General features: G+C 39.4%; 2 protein-coding genes across 3 annotated transcripts in view; both read right to left on the bottom strand.

Moving 5' to 3' along the window:
• Window positions 1–30: 30 nt before the first annotated feature.
• lmx1a (LIM homeobox transcription factor 1, alpha) lies at window positions 31–14,255 on the bottom strand. 2 transcript variants are annotated; one of them, XM_089001120.1, is made up of 7 exons: window positions 14,077–14,255; window positions 4,940–5,163; window positions 4,647–4,813; window positions 3,600–3,677; window positions 3,154–3,241; window positions 1,248–1,415; window positions 31–305 (listed from the first exon to the last, which is right to left on the bottom strand). In XM_089001120.1, exons 1-7 carry the CDS (start codon window positions 14,253–14,255, stop codon window positions 184–186), a joined length of 1,026 nt encoding a protein of 341 aa, XP_088857246.1. In that variant the 3' UTR covers window positions 31–183. The 2 variants fall into 2 exon arrangements, with proteins under 2 accessions (XP_088857246.1, XP_088857247.1); XM_089001121.1 differs by having other exon boundaries at window positions 4,922–5,163.
• A 2,285-nt stretch (window positions 14,256–16,540) lies between these two features.
• The window catches only part of rxrgb (retinoid X receptor, gamma b), a 40,399-nt gene continuing 32,367 nt past the window's right edge, over window positions 16,541–24,572 (bottom strand). Inside the window, exons 4-11 of the mRNA XM_089000535.1 lie at window positions 23,933–24,077; window positions 23,666–23,845; window positions 21,858–22,018; window positions 20,909–21,038; window positions 20,052–20,184; window positions 19,840–19,931; window positions 19,038–19,143; window positions 16,541–16,892 (exon numbers count right to left, since the gene is read on the bottom strand). Of these exons, the coding sequence (XP_088856661.1) occupies window positions 16,745–16,892; window positions 19,038–19,143; window positions 19,840–19,931; window positions 20,052–20,184; window positions 20,909–21,038; window positions 21,858–22,018; window positions 23,666–23,845; window positions 23,933–24,077 (1,095 nt within the window). The 3' untranslated portion in view covers window positions 16,541–16,744. The remainder of the gene's footprint in view (window positions 16,893–19,037; window positions 19,144–19,839; window positions 19,932–20,051; window positions 20,185–20,908; window positions 21,039–21,857; window positions 22,019–23,665; window positions 23,846–23,932; window positions 24,078–24,572) is intronic.

The following is a 24,572-nucleotide window of genomic DNA, read 5'->3' on the forward strand; positions in this document are numbered from 1 at the left end:
TAAACCAAAAAGTTCGTAAGCCAAGGAGTTCGTAAACTGCGGTATCACTGTATTTTCTGATAGGCTGAACTGGGGTATTGCGTGGGTGTACATCATGTATCCATTTTACGCACGGGTTTGTCCTTTGCCTGTTCACACGTAATCCGCGTGGATAAAATAATGAGCGTATGTAATGAGTGTCCTTCAAGAGGTGAAGTAAGAGTCCTGCATGGAGTGCAGATAATCCATGGGGGTGAGGAGTGATGAGTGGTCACCAAGTGACAAACAGGCGGTGTCCATCACGTTGCCGTAATGGGCATTGAAACCTGAAAAAGACAACGTGTTGAAATTGGTTTTGATTATGTGAATGAGTCCCTGGCCATGTGGACAATTCTTTTTCTTCCCAAATCACATTCTTCACGACGAAACTGAATGAAATTTAATCAAAATTAAATTTGCCATGCTCTTAATTCATTCACTGCCAGACATGTGCAAAAATGTTTCCACCCCAGTGCCAGGGTTTTTGTCATTGTCACTCGAATTCCAGGACCCACAGAATTTGACTTTTAGGACTACATAAATATTCAACGCAGCATTAGAGACCGTAGACTTCCTTTTTTCATCAGAAAAAAAAAAAGAGTTAATTTCTAAATTATACAGGTCTGGAGTTATATGAGCTTGAAATGAAGGTGGTTGTCCTAAATACAATGAGATACATACATATTGGTTTATATAGCGCTTTAACGACAGCTGAAGCTGGAATAAGGCGCTAACACGGAAAAAAGGTAAATGCTGCCTCCTCGTGGGAGGGAAAAAAAACATTGCCAGAGGTCTGACCAGCACTTTAACCGCATCCCAGTAAGAAAAAACAAAACCTGAATACATTCGGGAATGGCGCTCTACCTCATATTTTCAACTCTCGAATAAATTCTGAATGGCAGTGAATGAGTTAATATTCCCAATAATATATAAAATGAACTACGCTTTCCAATTATGAAATACAATTAAAAAAATAGTTTAGTTATAGTTGTGTTACAATTTAACACAATTTAAATGTAACAATATTTCCTCCATTTCCTCCAATGGAGGAAATGCTAGCCAGTAATTTTCATTGTGCGTTGGTGAGGATAAAGAATATATGACAATGTCTGTGTGTTTTTTTTTTTTTATATTCTCCATTTTTTTTGGAACGCGCTACTGTGTGACAAAAACAAACGCAAGTAACATAATTACGGCAGGTCTTTGTAAAAGGATGGCGTGCTATTTACCGTAGGGGTGCATGTGATCCCCTGGCATCTGAGGTGGGGTCAGGCCTTGTGTGAAAGGGTCCATATCAAACTCTTGCTGCTCCAAACTTGTGAATCCCATCTGCTGCTGTTGGGAGTAAGGAGACCCCAGGTGCTCCGTCTCAGAGGTAGGCACACCATTGGGGGGCGCTGTGAAGCAATCAGCGATGAAAACGAATGGGAAGGTACACCCATAGTAAGTAAAACACACACACATTTTTAGGGGTTAGGGCATGGCCTTTGAATGGTAAAAATTAATGTACAGTGATACCTCGGTTTACGAACCCCTTGGCTTACGAACTTTTCGGTTTACGAACGTTAAATTTATGAAAATTTTACCTTGACATATGAACTATTTTTGGGGGATACACACGGAGCTGCCACAATCAGTGATGTGTCGTTCGCGAATGAGCCCATTCTCCTGACAAGAAAATGGCAGCCGGCTTGTTTTGGTCCTCCATTCCCCACCCCCAGTCGTTGGTTAAATCCACGTGATTGGTCAAGAACGCAGCAGTGTGTGTGTGTGTGTGGGGGGGGGGGGGGGTACAGACAGAGAGAGAGTGAAGCCATTCTCCCAAAAAAAAAAAAGAAAATAGCGACCGACATTTTTTTTATCCTCTATTCCCCGCCCCCAGTCTTCGGTTAAAGCCATGTGATTGGTCAAGATCGCAGCAGTGAGGTGAGGTGGTTTAAACATAAAAAAATGGTGGTTTAAACATAAAAACAGGTAGACAACAGTGAGAGAGTTTCAACTTTGATAGTTAAAAGGCAGAGTGTAGACTGCAAGGTTAAAATATCCCGTCAATCAGGCTTCACAAACTACCCGCACAAGCCATCTGTACACTCGATGCAAAAAGCTATCAACCCAGCTAAACAGAACACAATTGATGAGGAACTAGATACAATTATCGCAGAGAAAGCACCTACAAGGGATCATTCCTCAAGATGGTCAAAGAAGAAGGCTGCGTTCCTCATCAAGTGTTTAATGCTGATGAAACCGGCCACTCCATTCCATCAAGCCATCAACGACCATCACAAAGGTAAATAAAATGACTTTATTATACAGTCCAGTTCTTTAATTATAATACCATAGCATATTTATTATACGTAAAATAAGGTATATTTAGTGTAGTTGTAAGGCTTAGAAAATTAGAAAGTAGAAAATTGTGTTTTATGGGGACCTGGGAACGGATTATTCTCATTTTAATGGTTTCCTATGGGAAATTTTTTTTGGGCATACACACTTTTCACCTTACACACTCCGTCTGGGAACCAATTAAGTTCGTCAGCCAAGGTATCACTGTCAACATTCTCGCTTTTTCGCTGTGAATTTCCTATTTGGGCTGCAGTTGGTATCGGATGATACTGACCGTTCATGTTGAAACAGGTAAACGCCCCTTTTAAATATGCGAGTTAAAGAAAAAAAAAAAAAAAAAAAAAAAGAGGATCAGGCTGGAATGGATCGAAGGGTTCGTTCGCCGTTGTGGAGAGAAACGTTTCTGATTCTAATTTGCAATGAAATTATACCATCGATAAAACAGTCGAATGTCAGTGGCACTTTGACAAGCCCCGTGCTAATGTTAGCATCAATATACTTCTGCGAGAGACTGCAGAAAGCAAGCGTGAAAGCTAATGAGCCGTGTGCAGGCTAACTAGCAGTAACTTCGCGTATGGACCCGGAAAGTTGACTTTCATTCCGATCGTTTGGCTGCATTTTTTCCAATTATGAGGAACGGAAAACCATTCATATTAATAGTCAGTACTACCACAAAGTTATTTCTAATCATACATTCTGATATTTTGTTGAAAAGTGGCTGTGTGTGGCTTTCTAAATATTTTACTTTTATGGCTTTTAGTCTATATTTTCATAGAATTTATAATACAACACCTTTGCGTGGCGACGGCTTTTCCTGCTGCTTTCGAGTCGGCTGCTCCTCCTGTTCCTGCTGCTGTTTTCTCCGAGCCAGTTTCTTCATCTATACATCCACACGCATATGCACGCAAAATTTACAATGAGGTCGTGGGTAAAGGAAATATGAGGTTTCATGTGTAGTCAGTCGCCGTGCGCTGAAATGGCATCAGTTTCCTCTATGAGGAGATAACCAGGCTGATTTCAGCTTTGGTAGATGCCTTCGTGGCCAAAGTGCTTTTCTTAAGGTGTGTGTGTGTGTGTGTGTGTGTGTGTGTGTGTGTGTGTGTGTGTGTGTGTGTGTGTGTGTGTGTGTGTGTGTGTGTGTGTGTGTGTGTGTGTGTGTGTGTGTGTGTGTGTGTGTGTGTGTGTGTGTGTGTGTGTGTGTGTGCGCGCGTGTGTGTGTGTATATGTGTGCGCGTTACCTTGGCTCTTTGGTTCTGGAACCAGACTTGCACAACCCGGACGGTAAGGCCAGTGTCTGCTGCCAAGGTCTCCCGTACCTTCAAATGAGATTCGGGAAAATAATAGGCAGATTTCACAAACAAAAAGGTCCAGGTAATGGAGACGCAAGATGGGAGCAATTGTGTACGGTGTGCTTTTTTCTTGGTTTTGTTTTGTGAAAATGAATAAATAAAATAAAGATGTATTATTATTTTTTCTTCGTGTTTTTGTTTGTTTAATGACTGCATACTTATTCAATGCAAAGGACATTTTTTTCATGTTTTTGAAATGCATCTATCTATCTATCTATCTATCTATCTATCTATCTATCTATCTATCTATCTATCTATCTATCTATCTATCTATCTATCTATCTATCTATCTATCTATCTATCTATCTATCTATCTATTTTTTGTCAATCTCTCCATCTGTCTCTCCGTCCATCTCTCTATCTCCATTCATTTGTCCATCTCTCCATCCATCTGTCTCTCTTCATCAATGTATTTGTCAATCTAACTGTCTAGCCGTCCATCCATCCGTCTGTCTCTCCATCCATCCATCTCTCCATCTATTTATCTGTCTCTCCATCTATTAATAATACTAATACTACTACTACTACTAATAATAATAATAATAATAATAATACATTTCATTTATAAGCGCCTTTCAAAACTCTCAAGGACATTTTATAGTCACAGGATATTTTTCCTGCGGGTGAGCAGCGGCAGCCACACGCGCCAGTGTTCACTCAACCTGGAAGTAACAAAGTAAAAAAACAACAAAAACAACACAAAGACAGAGATATTTCTCTCCATCTACCTCTCCATCTATCCATTCGTTTATTTATTTATTTGAGTGTTTATTTATTTATTCATTCATTCATTCATTCATTCAAGTAATTAGTTAATTTTCTCCCACATTGCATAAATATGAGTCTGAAAATGGCCGCCACTGAATGTAATCCTTCCTCATGAATACACAATACATGATGTGTAAAAATGGAAAGAATCAGGACTTTAAACCTTACCTTTCGACATGGCTTGGATGAAACCTCAAAGGAGGCTTTGAAAATCCGTCTTTGCTGGGTGGTCAAGATAGTGCGAGGTCTTTTGGGACGTTTACTTTCTTGTTCGTCAGATCTGATTCGTCGACTTGCGACCTTCCTTGAATCTTCCTCGTAATCGTCACTTTTGCCTAAATGAACAATTCAAATGTATAAATGAAGTACTTTGGAGCACTTTAAATCAGGGAAATTATGGATGCCATAATTTCACGAAATCTGCTTTTATTGCACATTTAAACCTTCACACATGCTCCCACCTGTGTCAGATGAAGTCGGGCTGGCCACACGGCGGTGGTAGTCCTCCCTGGCGCAGACAAGCTGGCCTTCCCTGACGATGCAGCGGTCTCCGGTCCTCATAGGATTGGAGCACACGCTGCAGGTAAAGCAACGCAGGTGGAAGACAGCACGTGGACCAGCACGCAGCACCAGTTCTGTTGGAGAGATGGTCTCCAAACAGCCACCGCAGCGCGCTGCAAACAGCCTAGTGAAAGGAAAACAGTAAACAAAAAAAAAAATGTTAAAGTGTCCCAAAACTGCTTCAAAATGACCTTGGAAATGGCGATTTTCAGAAGGTCCCGCCGCCTTGTTCACAACGTCACGCCTGGATACTCCAGACACAAAACAATGGCTTCAGAGTTCAGATTCGGAGAAGATGCTTTCTTGTTACTCATCCTGTTATGAATAGGATTCAAATAGTTCTGAAGAGGAAAGCATAAATGTTTGCAATCCATCTGTATCAATTCGAGCCGTCAGGACTCCAATGTAGCGTCCCAGAAAATGCACAAGATGGCGCACAAGCTCCGTTGGAAATGGGCTGATTTGTCTGCTGAGAATTTGTGTCGACTTTTATGGTGTCACCGCAATTGGTAGTGTTGGTGCGACACACAACAGTTCACCATCGCGCTATTTATGATTTTTTTCCTTCTAATTTCACCATCAACACGGATCAAAATGATGTTTTTAGACCAAAGTACCCAAAATGCATTGCGTGTCGCTTTCTCGGTCAGGGGCGTTCCTGACGTGACGTCACGTCAGGAATCGTCACCAACTCGAAAACAATACTTCCTGAATATTCAGTGCGAGTCTTAAAACGTAAAATATAGCTATATGCGGTGGAATCTTTGTAAAATACGCTCAGTAGAAGTCATTTGAAGTGATTTTACAAATTATGGACACAACTTCCGGTGGTGTTGGTTGTCCTTTAATTGACTAGAGGCGGTTTTGGCCTGAGTACAAAAACGATTTGGCCTGAGTACAAAAACCAGTGAATAGGTGAGTTTTCCAACAAATAACAGAGGATAGGTTCCCAGGGACCGTTGCTCAGTTGACTGTCACACCGAACGCCTCCCAGCCCCAAATCCTCTCGTCGACCCCCCCCCCCCCCTCCTCCATCCCACCGGCCACCTCTTCCTCCAGCCACTCAGACGCATACCCTCAGCATGGCGGGTGTACGTCTTAGCGCCTAGCAACCGGGACCAGCGTGGGCTTATCCACACGGTGACACCGTTGCCGTGGCTCCGGCTGCCGCGTCGGCGGCCAAGCCCCCGGGCGGCGTCCAGAAAAGGCTCACGGCAGGCCATGGCTCCAGGCGGAGGGGGGGAATCAGATATCTCGGCGGGAGAGGCTGGGCCGCCGGTTCTTGGAATTAACCGTGGAATTATCTAGAAGTCTGCTCAGACAGAGTGAGACAAAGACAGAGCCGTCCCCAGCCAATCTGCAAGCAGCGGGACTATTGTCCAGCGGCTGGCACCGACCCGTCTTGAGGCTGTCATGGCCGATGATGCATCATCATGCCGAAGTCTGCAAGCCCGACTTGCGGGTCATCGGAGCAAGTCGGCAAATGACAAACTGACAGCTCTTTACATTTCGCTGTCATTTGCTTCAGACCACAGGTGTCAAAGTCAAGGCCCGCGGGCCAAATCCGGCCCGCCACATCATTTTTTTCGGCCCGCGAAAGCAAATCAAACTTGTTAAATTCCATGATAATTGCTAAAATCTGAGCCAAAATTTCATATTTTTGGATGTCAACCACAATAAAAGTCATTATTCTTGACTTCAGATTTGAAAACGAGTTATTCATTAATTTGCTGTGTGCTCTACATGTAATATTTGAAGGGATTTAAACATTCTAATGGGTTCCCCAAATTCATAACGGCCCTCGAGAGGAAACCATAACTACAATGTGGCCCGCGGCAAAAAAATGACTTTGACACCCCTGCTTCAGACATTTGTTTTGAGTGATGTATTTGCGTACTCTCCAATAACGAGTACTATATAATAACGGCAATTATAGACAATGATATATATATATGTATATAGGTTTTTGTTATATTTACTGAATCACATATTGAAAAGATGATTTTAATGATATATTCAATGAATGATACACTGATACCTCGGCTTACGAACGTTTCAGTTCACGAAGGTTTATGAAAATTTTACCTTGGCATGCAAACTATTTTTCGGGATACACACGGAGCACCACAATGAGTGATGTGTCCTTCACAAACGAGCCCGTTCTCCTAACAAGACAATGGCAGCCGACTCATTTTTGTCCTCTATTCCCCGCCCCCAGTCTTCGGTTAAAGCCACGTGATTGGTCAAGAACACAGCAGCGGGGGGGGGGGGGGGGGGGGGGGGGGGGGGGGGGGGGTTACAGGCAGAGAGAGAGTGAGGCCGTTCTCCAAAAAGAAAATGATAGCTGACTTTTTTTTGTTGTCTATTCCCCGCCCCCAGTATTCGGTTAAAGCCACGTGATTGGCCAAGAACGCAGCAGTGAGGGGAGGTGGTTTAAACATTAAAGAGACAGGCAGACAACAGAGAGAGACTGAGAAAATGGAGAGAAAACAGTGAAAGCTGGACTCATTTCAACTTTGATAGTTCAAAGGCAGAGTGTAGACTGCAAGGTTAAAATTCGCATCAATAAGGCTCCACAAATAACCAGCACAAGCCATCTGTACACTTGATGCAAAAAGAAAAAAAATCAACCTAGCTAAACAGAACACGAAAGAAAGCGGCCACTCCAGTCAATAAAGCCATCAACGACAATCACAAAGGTAAATAAAATGACTTGATTATACAGTACAGTTTATTTCTTTAATTATAATACCAACCATAGCACATTTATTATTCATAAAACAAGGTATATTTTGTGTAGTATTAAGGCTTAGAAAATTATAAAGTTGAAAATTATGTTTTATGGGGACTTGGGAACGGATTATTCTGATTTTAATGGTTTCCTATAGGAAATTAATTTTTGGGATACACACTTTTCGCCTTATACACTGTCCAATGTGACCAATTAAGTTCGTAAGCCAAGGTATCACTGCATATGTAGAAGATTATATGCAAACATTATTGCCGAATTCAAAATACTACTTTTTTAAAATATTTTTACCACTTAAGATTCGCAAAGTCAAGGCCCGGGGCCAAATCTGGCCCGCCACGTCATTTTATTCGGCCCGTGAATGCAAATTAAGCATGTCAAGTGCCACGATGCTCCGAACCAAAATTTCAAATGTAAACCACAATATTATCATTATTATTAGTTATTCATTAACTCATTCACTGCCATTCACAAATTTATTCAGGAATTGAAAATGCGCTATTCGCGAATTTGTTTTGTTTTTTTCATGCTCAGGTGCCGATAGAACGCCAGCCATGGCCTCTGGCAATGTTTTTCCCTTTCAAAAGGGCAGCATTTCCCTTTTTTCCATATTAGCGCTTTGTTCCAGCTTCAGCTGTTGTTAAAGCGCCATATAAACCAATATGTATGTACTGTATTTTGGACAGCCGCCCTCATTTCAAGCTCATATGACTCAAGACCCATTTAATTTAGGAAGTAACTCTTTTTTTCTGATGAAAAAAGAGTGTAAGGTTTCTAACACTGTATTGAATGTCTATGTAGTCCTAAAACTCAATATTCTGTGGGTCCTGGAATTTAAGTGACAATGACAAAAACCCTAGCACTGGAGTGGACGTTGTCTGGCAATGAATGAGTTAAAGTGAGGATACTATTCACTCAGGATGCTAATTTAAATGCAGTTGTACATCACAGCAAACGACAACCACAACACTAAAGTTAGCTTATTATTTAACGAATAGCTTCCCGACAGAGGAGGCGAAATGCCCACTGAGTCCATATAAGGGACCATTAACCACCAAAGGTGCTGCTGGTACATCCTTGTCAAAAGGTCTCGATCAGACCACATTCCTCTGACTCTTGCTGTCTGGTTGCCGAGGGAAACAGTGAAGCCTCCTTTGGGTCAAATGAGGTCTGCTTGACCCATGTGGGTCGTCTGCCCTGTGCCCTCGATGGTATGCACTTTCATATAAACGACATGTCGCACGCTTGCATTCCTGAACGTCGGAATCAATAAAGTAGGTTGAATACTTGGAATATTTTGCATACTAGTTTTTTTTAACCCAGAACACCAAGGGGTAAAAATTATCCATGATTACTAGCTACGCATTTTACTAGCGTTGAACGCTCCTCGTCGGTTTCAGGCCTCTGCCGGTTTGGATTGGATTAGATTCGCCTTTATGAGCTAAATAGCTGGGTATTAGCTATCTATTCGCTAGCTATTAGTTATCTATCCCCCAACTCTTACTTGGCCTTTCGGAAAGGATCACAATTGGCTGTTTAGCTGGCTAGCTGTTGGCTATCTTTTAGCTATCTAGCTGGCTAGCTGTTGGCTATCTGGTTATCTATTTGACTTACATTGGGGTTGAGTGAATGCTGGCGGGTGTGGCTACCGCTGCTCACCCACAGAGAAACTATCCTGTGACTGTAAAGTGTCCTTGAGAGTTTTGAAAGGCGCTTATAGATAAAATGTATTATTATTAAAGCGACAGTCCTCTGTATGCCATTGATTATCTAGTCACCTTTAAATCACAAACAAAATGGTTGACAGTTATTTGCCATTTAAAAACTTTCGCTAATGAACCTACTAGCTATAATGTTCCCCATCCGTTAAAAAAAAAAAGCACGTGCTTGGACTTGTGCGGTCTAGTGAACACCCATAGAAGAGGGTCCGGTTTCTTGATCAGGTGAAGCAGGATCTCTGTGTGTGTCAGATACAGATCTGGAGGCTCAAGGACACTTCCAGTCATGTGACCGATAAGATCCAGGTTTGGCGGAGCAATGGCACGCAATATGCTAGTAGTTACTTTCTTTTATAACTCTTTATAAAGCTATTATTTAACTCATTTCATGCACCGATAACATGATAAGCTGTCCATGCTAGGGTTAATTAACTTATTTATTGCCAGACGTGCAAAAATGTGTCCACTCTAGTGTCATTGTCACTTGAATTCCAGGACCCACATAATACTGAACTACATAAATATTCAAAGCAGCGGAAGAACCCTTAGACTCTATTCTATCATAACAAAAAAAGTTATTTCCTAAATGATATGGGTCTGGAGTTATATGAGCTTGAAATGAGGGCGGCAGTCCAAAATACAATGGAATACATACATATTGGTTCATATATCCTCTGACTGTAAAGTGTCCTTGAGAGTTTTGAAAGGCGCTTAGAAATGAAATGTATTATTATTATGAAATAGCTAGCTAGGTATTAGCTAGCTAGCTAGCTTTATGTCTATTTTGAGTTACTTCCGGGTTGAGTGAACGCTGGCGCGTGTTGCTTCCGCTGCTCACCCACAGAAAAACTTATCCTGTGATTGTAAAGTGACCTTGAGAGTTTTAAAAGGTGCTTATAAATTAAATGTATTATTATCATTATTATTAAATAGCTAGCTAGATATTAGCTTGCGAGCTAGCTTTCTGTCTATGTGAGTTACTTCCGGGTTGAGTGAACGCTGGCGCGTGTTGCTGCCGCTGCTCACCCACAGAAAAACTTATCCTGTGATTGTAAAGTGACCTTGAGAGTTTTAAAAGGTGCTTATAAATTAAATGTATTATTATCATTATTATTAAATAGCTAGCTAGATATTAGCTTGCGAGCTAGCTTTCTGTCTATGTGAGTTACTTCCGGGTTGAGTGAACGCTGGCGCGTGTGGCTGCCGCTGCTCACCCACAGAAAAACTTATCCAGTGACTGTAAAGTGACCTTGAGAGTTTTGAAAGGCGCTTATAAATTAAATGTATTATTATTATTATTATTATTATTACAGCGCTTGAACAACAGCTGAAGCTGGAAGAAAGCGCTAAGATGGAAAAAAGGGAAATGGATTTTTGTGGAAGGGAAAAAAACATTGCCAGAGGCCATTGCCAGAGGCCATGGCCAGCGCTTTATCGGCATCCAAACAAGAAACAACAAAACCCGAAAAAATTCGGGAATGGCGCTCTACGTCATATTTTCAATTCCCGAATACATTTGTGAATGGCAGTGAAGGAGTTAAAAATATTATTCCATTTTTATGTGGGGTACTGCTTAATTAATTTCTTGTTTAATAATTTTTTTGCAAGAGAATTTTCATTTATTTTAGTTCAGTGTGACAGCATTTTACAATAATAAAAAAAACATTTATTCTTAATCGGGACGCATTTTACAAGAGTCACAAGTGATATAAGAAATATTACAAGAGATATTTTTAAGCAGTCTTGTTTTTTTGGATGAATATGTTTTTTTGACACCTTTTTTTCTGAATTTTGTGACATTTTTGTTGGTATTGTAAGGATGAAATTGTTGTAAAATAAATATTGGGTTTGAAAGGACAATAGGGGACAGTATGCTAGTAGGCGGGAGGGTCGGAGGATTACTAGCAGCCAGTCGGAAAGTGTATGTGTGTGTGTGTGTGTGTGTGTGTGTGTGTGTGTGTGTGTGTGTGTGTGTGTGTGTGTGTGTGTGTGCGCGTGTGTGCGCGCGTGTGAGATGTGAAATCTCAGGGGCGGAGCTTTGGCAGCAGGCCTCCTGCTAATTGGTCAGGTCAGATATTTCACGGTTGGCTGGTTGTCGTCCCATAGCGCCACACAGGGGCCGCGGCAAGAGCCGATTTCCAGATGCCGTCACGCTTTCGACGCCAAGCGCTAGTGGCGGTCGCCAATATCAATCCGCCAATATCAATTCAAGCTGACGTTCCAAAGTCACAGAATTTTGCATTGAACATCTCTTAGGATAAAAGAGTGTGTAAAAGACAAAGCACTTTAAAATAATGAAGTTCAAGCAGGCAACTTTGAACCAAAATAAATAACTACGCCTCACATGCATATTTTGCATTGATATTATGCATCATGTAAATATAAGACCAATATTTCATTTATTGCTGGGTGTTATTTGTTTATTTCTCTTGAAAAGTGTCACCATTACTGGTTTTTCATCAATAGCCATGCAAGGACAACAAACACCATTTTTTTGTTTCCTAATTTACATCAGAAAAACGTTTTATAGCATCTAAAATACCCAAAACATGCAGGCTGATATTTTAGTCAAATGACAAACAATAAAAATGACTTAAAGTGTTCAAAAACTACTTCAAAATGAAACCGGAAATGGCGAGTTGCAGAAGGTCCCGCCTTGCCTCGCTCGAGAATCAAAACAATGCCTTCAGATTCGGAGAAGATGCTTTCTTGTTACTCATCCAGTTATGAATATGATTCAAATAGTTCTGAAGAGGAAAGCATACATGTTTGCAATCGATTAAAGAAGTCCTTCCGTCTCATTTTGAGGCGTCTAGACTCCAATGTAGCGCCCAGAAAATGCACAAGATGGCGCCCAAGCTCTGTTGGAAATGGGCTGATTTGTCTGCTGGGAATTTGTGTCAACTAGTATCAAATAGTAGTCTTGGTGCGACACACAACGATTCACCATCACATTATGTATGTGTTTTCCTTCTAATTTCGCCATCAAAATGGAACAACACGATGTTTTCAGACCAAACAAAGTACCGCAAAATGCATTGTGTGTCGCTTTCTCTGTCAGGGGCGTTCCTGACGTGACGTCACGTCAGGAATCGTCACCAACTCGAAAACAAGACTTCCTGAATATTCAGCGTGAGTCTTAAAACGTAAAATATAGCTATATGCAGTGGAATCTTTGTAAAAAACGCCCAGTAGAAGTCATTTGAAGTGATTTTACAAATTATGGACACAACTTTTCCGGAGACGTCGGTTGTCCTTTAAGATGGATAATCACATTCATCTTGACAGATGTTGGGCGTGTATTTCAATTGTGCATTATGGGGTTTATTATTGACGAGGCTGGTGTATTCATCAACGAATATGACATGAAGTAGATTGCTATATGTTAAAAGTGGAATTTAGATACTATGTGGAAGGATGAGGGAAAATGGGTGATGGGAAGGAAAGGTGGTAGCATGAGGGTGGAGGGGGGGTTACCTCTTCTCCATATGTTGCCCGCCCCCCAACTTGTCATTACTGGGCCAATGGACCTTGAGATTTTAACACATTTTGACAATGTGTCATTTGAGGGCCCCCTGCTTGTTTTTAGTGTGTGTTTCTGCTCATGTGTACACATCTATTTTTGGTATCCCACTTCCCATCCTCAGTCACCTTGTTCTCTTAATAAGAGGACTTCACTAAGTTGTCTGAAAGTCAACAAACGCAAAATTTAAGATTTCACATGTATCTATGGCATTAGCCGCTAACAAATAATTATCTACCTGGATATTTGGAAAAGATACCAAATAAGAATTTGTTTAAAATTTGTCTTAGTTATTCTTTTTTTTTACCAACGTAGTTACGCACAAGTAAACCAAGTGAGAATTTAAGTCAACAAAGGAAAAAATGTATGGGAACATTTCATGTGTATCCAATGCATTAGCATTAGCCGCTAACACATAAGTAGTATTTACACTCACCTGAACATGAGGATACGATCCCAAACAAAAGTTTGTTCGAAATTTCTGTCATAGTTATTTTTTTTTACCACCGTAGTTTTTCACAAGTAAAACGAGAGAGCGTTTAAGCCAACAAAAGCAACAAAAACGTCTGGGAAGATTTCAGTGTCTCCAACGCATTAGCATTAGCCGCTAACAAATAAGTTGTATTTACAATCACCTTAACATTAAGAAAAGGCCACAAAAAAGAGTTCGTTCAAAATGTATGTCTTACTTGTTTTTTTTACAGTCGCAGTTATTCGCTAGTAAAACAAGTGACTTTTAAGACACCAAATGCTTTAAAAAAACGTCTCGGAAGATTTCAGTCTCACCAATGTATTAGCATTAACCGCTAACACATAAGTGGTATTTGCATTCGCCTGACCATGCGGAAAAGATCCCAAACAAGAGTTTGTTTGGAATGTGTGTCTTAGTTTAAAAAAATGCAACCACCGTAGTTATGCACAAGTAAAACGAGTGAGATTTTGTAATTCCAACTCCAATCAGTTTGAAATAAAACAAAACACAATTATTTCGTTCCAGTCCCACATAACAAACAACCAAAAAAACATTTCGTTCACAGAATCACTCACTTTGCGTAGTCCCGCTTGCAGTAGAGTCGCTGCTCCCGCACGAAGCAGGAATCCCACAGCGCGTCCCCGCACGCCGAGCAACGTGCACACGTCTCATGCCGGAGGCCGTCAGCCACCTGCAGCAGGAACTTGTCCGAGATCGGCCTCCGGCATCCGGCGCACACCGGCCTGCGTAGCATGTCTGCGAGGCAACACGCAACAGCAAGTTTGGCGAATGTGCAAGCTTTTTTGACAAAGAGGGTCAAAACTTCATGGTTGTCACGTGACGCCGATTATAACTCGATCAGTTATCAAATGGAAAATTAACAACATGGGGAAAAATACACACAAATGCAGACGACGAATCATATTCAGAGCTTTTATTATATGTGTGAATGTGAAACACATCGACAATTTAACCGCAGAAAGTTCCAATCATCCAAAGTGATTATATTTGATCGTAAATTTTTATTTATTACATTTTCGTGCTATTCAAAACTGCAATAGTCGAAATACGCCAAATATGTAACATATATAGGGACGTACATTTTGTAAATGTTAATCTACACTCAAATGTAATTTTGTAAACACTTATAATAGAATAATTATTTGATGTATTTTTCATTTAATATATTTCTCAAAGTTTGTTTCGACCAAGGGTTAAAACAATATTTTTGAAATATACAAAACACACAGTATACAGTGTAGTATAATGAAAAATAAAATTAAACACTGAGACTTACATTTTGCGTACATATCTCCCTTTAAATGTGTATCTCATATACGCAATTGTAATTTTTAATTATAAAAACAACCAATGGCATTTCATTCAAATTATTTTTTTATATGGGGCAATTACATTACAATAAAATATACATACATCTAGTAAAGCTAGTAATGGTGATGTAATAAAATATAATACATTATTATATACTTTACAAAACTGTGAATTTATTTAAACACTACGTATGAATATTTTATCTAATAAAACGTGTGCATTAATTTCCATTTCGTTGAATGACATTTTAATACGTATATACACCACGGTGCCTCTATTTTTTAATTACTAGCCCAAACACCAAAATTACGCCAACAGTTTCCAGATAACCTTTACCCCATTAACCTGAACCTTGTCACCAATAATACGATTCAGTTATTTAAATTCAGGAAGTGAATTCCATACCTTCTGAAAGCGGCTTGCGAAAAGGCTGCTAAAATTACTGCTGGTCCTCTCAGTGCATTTCCACGTGGGTACAAGTGATGGCGTTTAATAGTGAAGACACCGAAAGTTTGTCCTTCTTGGATCTTTTCTTCTCCTTAAGTTGTTCTCTCTCACTGTTTGGACTTTTTTTTTAATCAAGCATTCTGACAACGGGTCCGGCGCGGGGGTGGGGGGGGGGGTGAAAGGGGAGCGAGCGAGAGAGAGACAGAGAGAGAGAGAGAGAGAGAGAGAGAGAGAGAGAGAGAGAGAGAGAGAGAGAGAGAGAGAGAGAGAGAGAGAGAGAGAGAGAGAGAGAGAGAGAGAGAGAGAGAGAGACAGAGAGACAACGAGAGAGACTTGCACCACTCAGACGTGCATTCACCTCGACATCACACGCAAAAACATCCTCCATCTTGAATGTAGCACAATGTAAAATAGAAATACGTAGTAAACAACGGCGTTTAACCTTCATAAAGATACCCAAAGTAAAAAGTACATCTCGTTAACATTCGTCCAACAAACGGCTGAATTGACGCAGTAAATGTATCTGAGAAATGTCTTGTAAATTAATCATATCATATAGTAACCCAGATACATTCTGGGATGCTATAAATCTAATCTCATTGCTAAATGTTCTGATCGGCAGATATGATCTAACATTGCTCGACATTTTTGAAGTATTGACAGATAGATAGATACACAGATGGATTAAAATACATGATGGACAAATAGATGTCAATCGACGGCTGTATCAGCAGATGGAGAAAAGACGAAGATAAATAAACAGCAGTCGTGTTTGTAAATATGTATGATTTCAGACTAAGTGAACGCAACATTAAAATAAGGACCACGATCCCATCTAGTGGTCTAGAAAAGAATTGCACATAGTAATTAGAAAATCTATAATAATCATAATAATACTAACATTATTATTATTATTATTATTATTATTATTATTATTATCATTATTGTTAATATTTTAATTGTAATACCTTTTATTTATAAGCAGTTTTCAAAACTCTCATAAACTGCTCCTGTGACTTTTGACTGTACCTCTATAAATTAATAAAATGTGATGTATTCATTGTATATGCAGCACATTTTACAGACATTACAAATCAATTTACACATGTATTTCTTAATAACTTTATTCTGTAAGAATAGGAAATGACATGTTTGTACTGCACTTAAATTTTTACTTTATACAATTACTCTATGAATAAAATCTGATTCCTTCTCAAATGCACTGGGATGCTTTCAAAATGGACATCTGCAAGTGAGCTATTTACAAAGGAAAAAACGACTGCCCTGCTCGGACTCCGTCTTCAACGCAGCCTTGAAATTCATTTTTGGGGATCTAATTGCAATGTTGTTGTTTTCAATTGTTATAAAATATTCAACTTTACAATTGCAGCGTCCTTTTACTCCCCCAAACCATATTCATAATGTTGACAAGGGCTATTTACAAGAGGGGGCGTTTGACAGGGGTCATGTGATCTGATGGGGCGCCTCCAGCATTTCCATGAGGAAGGTGTCAATGGGCGTGTCCCCAATGAGCTTGAAAAAGAAAAGATGCTCCAAGCATTTGAGGCCGATGGAGCGCAACGCGGGCAGGCGCAGCAGCAGTTTGGCAAACCTGAAACCGCCAAAACAACACAAATAATCACTGATGTATTTTATTACGGAGACTTGCACAGGATTGAGGTTAAATATTTTCCAAATAGAATTAGCAAAAGGGGAAAAAACAACTAGTGGTTTTAAAAACGATTTTATCACATTAAATATGTGTTTTAATTTCCTTCAAAAAATGATCAATTTTATAAAAATACAGTAAAGTCTCGTTATATCGACATTCAAGGGAGTCCGAAAAAATATCGATATAACAGGGACTATCGATATATCCGATCCTGCGCCGAACTGCATTAAACAAAAGCCGCCAAAAGAGGGCAGCCAAGCGCCATATAAGAAACGGAGCTGGCCATTAGCTCCCTTTTTTTTGGGTGAGAGATGTTCCCCCAATGTTGCCTTAAAATGGCACATATAATTCTTTAATGATTGTAAACATGTATGCTTTAATCTTCAGAACTACAGTGTATTTGAAACATATTCATAACTGGATGTGTAACAAGAAAGCATATTATCCGAATCTGAAGCCATTGTTTGGATTCACAAGCAATGCAAGACGTCTTGGCGTGAAGTCATTTTTATTTGCATTTGAATAAAAAGTGACATCGGCTGTCCTTTAATACACAGTATGGAATGTTAATAATTTTCAAAATCATCGCGCTTCAGCAGACAAAACAAGAAACATTGTTGCAAAAAACGATTGCATTCATATACACTACAGTGGGCATGTACATAACACAACAGGGAAACTGCAACGCTTACATCTTACTGTATTATGTATACAATTTAAAAAAGCTCACGTAACAAGACACGTGACCAAGTTGACCAATGGCGCGACGGATATATCGATATAAAACAACAAAAATGGCCGGCGGGGGATGAAAAGGAGCACCGTAATAACCGGATTATCATAATAACCGGGTATCGTACTAAACGGTACTAATTATACATAAAAAGACTAGAAATGTGCAAGGGAAATGAAAATACTATCGTAATAAGCGGTACTATCGATATAACCGATATCGATATAACGAGACTTTACTGTATTTGTCAAATAAAAAAAATATTTTTTGCAAAAATTTAATTCAATTAATTTACATTCATCCAATTATATCAGACATGCACAAAATAAACTGACCAAATGTAATAATAAAAAATACTGTACAGTGATACCTTGGCTTACGAACTTAATTGGTTCCGAGGCAGAGTGTGTAAGGCGAAAACTGTGTATCCCAAAAAATAATTTCCCATAGGAAACCATTAAAATGAGAATAATCCGTTCCCAGGTCCCCATAAAACACAATTTTCTACTTTCTAATTTTCTAAACCTTAAAACTACACAAAATATACCTTATTTTATGTATAATAAATGTGCTATGGTATTATAAGAAATAAACTGTACTGTATAATAAAGTTTTTTATTTACCTTTGTGATGGTCGTTGACGGCTTGATGGAATGGAGTGGTCGGTTTCATCAGCATTAAGCACTTGATGAGGAACGTAACCTTTTTCTTTCATCGTCTTGAGGAATGATCCCTTGTAGGTGTTTCTCTGTGATAATTTTATCTAGTTCCTCATCAATTGTGTTCGGGTTAGCTGGGTTGATAGCTTTTTGCATCAAGTGTACAGATGGCTTGTGCAGGTTGTTTGTGGAGCCTGATTGATGGGACATTTTAACCTTGCAGTCTACACTCTGCAAAGTTGAAACTCTCTCACTGTCGTCTGCCTGTCTCTTTAATGTTCAAACCACCCCCGCTCACCGCTGCGTTCTTGACCAATCACGTGGCTTTAACCGAAGACTGGGGGCGGGGAATAGAGGACAAAAATAGTCGGCTGCCATTTTGTTGTTAGAAGAACGGGCTCGTTCACGAAAGACATTCATTGAGGAAGCTCCGTGTATGAAAAAAGTTCATATGCCAAGGTAAAAGTTTCATAAATGTAACGTTCATAAACCGAAAAGTTTTTAAGCCAAGGGGTTCGTAAACCGAGGTATCACTGTATATAAATTTCTTTTTCGTCTTTTGGACTGCATGTTCAAAAATCCAACAATATGATTTATAAACACATATTTGTCATAATTTAATGTAATAATTTCTAACAATTGTACTTGCTTCAAATGAAAGAAATTAAAACAATTATGCAAAGAGATTCCTACCTGCCGGGCTGGTCCGGATATTTTTGTTTCGTGTAGGACTCCAGTGAAGCATACACCTTTTCCCTCAGTGCTTCCACCTCCGTTGGGTTGGACAGACCTTTTGCATCTGAATCAAACACATTTTGTTATAAAATGAACACCGAATCATTACGGAGACTTGCACAGGATTGAGGTTAAATATTTTCCAAATATAATGAGCAAAAGGGGAAAAAACAACTAGTGGTTTTAAAAATGATTTTATCACATTAAATATGTGTTTTAATTTCCTTCAAAAATGATCAATTTTATAAAAATGTTTGACAAATAGAAAAAAAATCTTTTTTAATCAACACCTACAGGGATTCGAGAATTGGACAATTGAAAACATGACATTCCTCATACTATGTTTACTTTTTATTAAGTGTTTTATTTAGTTATTTTTTAAAAATATAATTGACTCATACATTTTTATTGCAAATCTCATTTTATCTATAGTTTCTAAATTCTTTCGTGATATGTGTAGCGCTTCCCTTAGTGGTACAAGAAAGAAACACCATTTTTCTGACACACATTTTTTTAATTCATCCAAATGTTGTCAATAATTGTTTTAGTAAAATAACATATAAACAAAATAAAAACTTATAACAGTATTCATGACTTATGTGTCAAATTTTTACAGCTACAAATTCCTCACAATGATTTTATTTTGGCGGTGTATCCTGTTAAGTAAAGTCCACCAGGATCTCTGAGCTATAGCTATTTTTACGCAGTGCTGTGAAGTAGACGTCAAGGTAAAAAGGTGAGTGGAAGAGGAAGCACTAACCTGGGTTAAACAAGACAATCGCTCGCAAACAGCCCAGCTCCGTTTTATCCATCTGCATATCCTTCATTTTGGACACCAATTCAGTCAGGACTCTATGTGAGAATCGAATAGAAAACCAAAATTAACACAAACATAAAGCAAAGAACACATTTGATATTCCTAACCAAACCACATATAAAAAAAAGTATTGCTTGTATTCTGTCACTCCCAACCTGTCAAAAATGGAGCCCACCCCAGCACTGTGGGCACTGCTTCTGTGGACGTGGAGGCCAGTGGCCAGCAGGATTCCATCTTTCACCGTCACCGAACGATGAGAAAATGATGCGATGAGGAGCTCGTTCCAGCCTTATAAAACAAACCAGTCAAAAGGCATATTGTTGGACAAAATCAGATCTATCAGCATTTGTTAAGAACACCCAAAATATGTAGGCGTCAGCTATTTTCTCATGCAGCACCAATTCAGTGTCGCCATTATATTTGGCCTGATGCAAGTATATTATTGACCAGCAGAGGGCAGTGCTTCCTCAATAGCAAACACACCGCGGAGATTTCTCGTCTATTTTTAGTCTTAGCGCTGCGTTTCGTTAAATGGTTAATATGTCTACTAAATGTTAAGATACTTAAATAGACCGCCCGCCTGCTTGAGGATGACCGATAACCACCAGAAACAGCATATAACAACATATAATTTCTGTTAAAATATGTGTGTTAAGTGAAAAATACGCTCCATTGGTAGTTGTCAAACTGGGTTCCCAGGACTGTTGGGCACAGCTGGGTGGCCTTCAGCATATTTAAAAATAAAATCTTCTTCTTGTTCTTTTTTTAATAGGTCAAAAATGTGTTTAATTACGAATGAGGGAATGGCTACTAATAAAAACATAGGATGAAACAATTAATTTCAATGTCCATGCATTACTTTTGATATGAATGTTGCCCCTCCCAACATGGCCACCATAGCATTGTATGTTAGCAACAAGCTAGATGACTTATTATGCTTATTTGGCACATTAAGAGTCCTCAGAAAACCATCCTTCACTATATATACTATACTGTACATATGTATCCACACCTGCTCGTAATAGAATGACCTGGTCATCAAGAGGGAGCTCTGAAAAATGGGGGATCCTCTTGGCCCACTCCACTAATGTGAAGAGCTGCTTGTCCGCTGCCTGGCAGATGTTGGTGACGGGATCGTTGGTCTACAGGCGGACGAAAGGGGAGGTTGAGCAGGGATTCCAGAACAAATGTCAAGACAACATAAAATCTGCTCAGTGGATCCCATTTTGGGGTGCTTTACACAACAGTGACATTCTCCTGAGACTTGTGAACAAGTTTTTGGCAAACCACAAGCATCTTGGATCACAATAACAGTAATATCTTAAATTTTTTTGCTGCAGCATGAAGCAATGATTCATGTAAGTTTGAAGGAAATTATTGGAAAATCTAGACCAAGAAAAATACGACAAGGAACCACATGTACCAACTGGACTCTTTGACCCTCGGTTGAACAAGACAAAAAAAACATTTTCACATTCTATACATGTATGTATATTTTGATGACCAGGAAAATGTACTTATGGGCCTACATCAACTCAAAGACCTTTGGATAAGAAGCATCTTTGCTAAATTGACAATAACCATTGCGATATCGAGCAAGCAAGCTAACTATTAGCAAGCTAGCTAGCTAGTGTGTCATATTGATCAATAATGTGGAAAGTTGAATACTTTTTGCAGTCATTTCAACACACTTTTACATACACTGTGTGCTACTTTCCTATTAGCTAGTATCTTAGCATCATCTTGCGGCAACTTAGAATGTTACAGTAAGCAAATAGATGCTTATCGGTTCCTCAGACAAAATGAAAATAAGGTCAGTTTGAGAATAGTGGCCCGTGAATCAGCTATGTCGTAATAATGATTCATACATACCATTTGAGAAATCATAAATTAGACTTTTTTTTTTGTTACAGTTGATTTGAAAATGTGCTTATGTGTCTGTCACTATATTGAAGGCTTACTGAGTTGCCGGGGCTGCCGTCGGAGTACGTCTCTGTTTTCGGTTCCACCGCTAGCTCAGCATCTAGGATCTTGTCCACGGGCATTTCCTCATTGAAACTGCTAGTTGATTCCACTTCATTCTCCCCACGCTCTTTCCCACGCTGCCTCTCTTCCTGTACCGCTACATACACACATACACACTCAGATTTAGCCAGACATCATTTATATGACACTACAAACATACTGTACAATGGGTGTTCACTTTATTCTTACCATAAATGCTGACCTTTATTTGGGGTGACCGGTACCCAAGGGCACATATGGTGGTTCATAACCTTTTTTTCCACCATGCAACCCACCGGTTAATAATACGAATGATATTTCACACTCTGACAAACATCAATTGATAGTGGGCCGGAGGGTGCTGACTCTATTTCGCATGAATATCACCGCTTAAAATGTTAGTGGCTGTCTGCTGAGTCTATTTAGCATAGGTTTGAACAAAAGTGGATACAGTAATTCTGAAAAGAGCCAAATCCCACTTATAAACGGGTGTGTACAATTGTGCAACTACATAATCTAAGATGCTTTCGTTTACTACCCTATATACAGTATTATTATTATTATTATTACAGTAAAGTCTTGTTATATCGATATCGGATATATCGATAGTCCCGGTTATATCGATACTATTTCTATGCACGCGCGGAGAAAATTACATGCAAACGGGGTTGGATATATCGATAGTCCCGGTTATATCGATATTTTTTCGGACTCCCTTGAATATCGATAGAACGAGACTTTACTGTATTATTATAAATTTCATTTATAAGACCCTTTCAAAACTCTCAAGGACACTTTACAGGCTTTACAGTCAAATTATTTTTTTATGTATGTATATAAGTATTTAATTGATCATTTATGTATGTATGTATTTATTTGGTTATTTATACAATATTATACAATACATCCTAATTTATATAGCGTTTTCACAACAGCTGCAGCTGTAACAAAGCGCTTCACATAATCGTCAACACAAAGCAAAATAATAAACAGGAACATAAAAACATGGACAGTTGTGTAATCTTAATTACTTTCCCCATGTACTCGCGAGAGTGGCTGCCTTTCCAGCAGCTCCTGTATTTTGTTTTTCCACTTCTTTCTTTCCTTTCCTCTTCCTTCCATAACTTTGCTGCTGTGTTACTTCCGGGTAGAGTGAATGATGGCGCGAATGGCTGCCGCTGCTCACCCGCACAAAAAAAAAATCCCGTGATTGTAAAGTGTCCTTGAGAGTTTTGAAAGGCGCTTAGAACTTAAATGTCTTATTATTATTATTATTATTATGTTTGAGTACAAGACAAACACTTTATTACATGAAGCAGTTCTAGATTAAAGAGGAGAGGATAAAAGTCTCCTTTTCACCAGTGGATCAAAGACGTCATCTTGGAATGTGCATGTCTGTCTGTGCGTGTGTATGCGTGTATTATGTATGTATGTATGTATGTATGTATGTATGTATGTATGTATGTATGTATGTATGTATGTATGTATGTATGTATGTATGTATGTATGTATGTATGTATGTATGTGTGTAGTTATGTAGTTATGTAAGTATGTATTTATTTGTTTATTTATGTATTTGTGTACTTATGCATTTATATTTATTCATTCATTTATTTATTGATTCATCCATTCAGTTATTCATGTATTTTTAATCTCTCTGAACTGGCATGGACAGTTTATTGTATATGTCTATATATTTTTTCATGTTGTGGATAAAAAAAAATCTGAATGAAAAATGGATGGCATTGGCCAGCCAACCAAGTACCTTCTCTCTTCATGCCCATGGCTAGGCACTTCTGGTAGCGACAGTACTGGCAGCGGTTGCGCTGGCGCTTGTCAATGAGGCACTCTTTGCTGTCTCGACAAGTGTAAGTGAGATCTTTGCGCACGGTCCTCTTGAAAAAACCCTTGCATCCCTCACAGCTGTACACCCCGTAGTGTTTCCCTGTAGGAAAGGAAACTTGTCATCTTCAGCTGAAGGAAGCCCTTATGTTGAGTTTCCACCTTTGTGTCGAGTTGCCCCGTAGGTCACCTGAGGAGCGGTCACCGCAGATGGCGCAGATGTGCTTTGACATCCCCCCCGGGCTCGGGCACTGGTAGTTGATGCTCCCCAGGTTTTGCAGTCCCGGCGGAGGCTTGATGTCCTCTGAGCTGCTAACACTGTTCATAGAGTTCATCTGAGAAGCAAAAATGAAGAAAGAACAACAGTCAAGGGAAGGGAATTGGGGAAAGACAGGAAATGGAAAGGAAGTAAGAGTGAATGGCGTTAGGTGGTCTCGTGACCTGTTCCTTCTCTTACTTATTTTGTCTTATTCTCACCCCCCCCCCCCCCCCCCTACGGCCTAAATCAACAACACACGAATCATTTTATTGTGAAAGTATGTCACATGCCTGCTCAGTGGGAGAGCTGACTGTTCTCTCCGAAGCTTGTCATGCAGGTTTCTTAATGTTTCGAAGTCTAAGAGCGAAGAAGCACATGACGCCAGTCACATGGTCACCGGCAAGTGGAGCTCTCAGAGAAGCAATGGGAAGCGCTTGCATAAATTTACGCACCATGGGAATGTTGAGAAGGACTACAGAGAGCTGTTGTGTAAAACTTTGACTTTTGCACACATATTTTGAAAGTATTGTTACAAAATGTGACATCGCCGTTAAAAAGACATTAAGCAACT

The sequence above is a fragment of the Hippocampus bargibanti genome, linkage group LG07 (genome assembly GCF_051943395.1).
Source record: "Hippocampus bargibanti isolate YZ-2025 linkage group LG07, ASM5194339v1, whole genome shotgun sequence".
Lineage (NCBI taxonomy): Eukaryota > Metazoa > Chordata > Actinopteri > Syngnathiformes > Syngnathidae > Hippocampus > Hippocampus bargibanti.

Excerpts from the sequence above, each read along its gene's own strand:
- lmx1a (XM_089001121.1), bottom strand. The coding sequence starts at position 14,255 with ATGCTACGCAGGCCGGTGTGCGCCGGATGCCGGAGGCCGATCTCGGAC. Across the intron at positions 4,814-4,921 it reads AGGTGGGAGCATGTGTGAAG|GCAAAAGTGACGATTACGAG; the intron begins GTTTAAATGTGC and ends TTGTTCATTTAG. Across the intron at positions 3,242-3,599 it reads TCCAGAACCAAAGAGCCAAG|ATGAAGAAACTGGCTCGGAG; the intron begins GTAACGCGCACA and ends GTGGATGTATAG.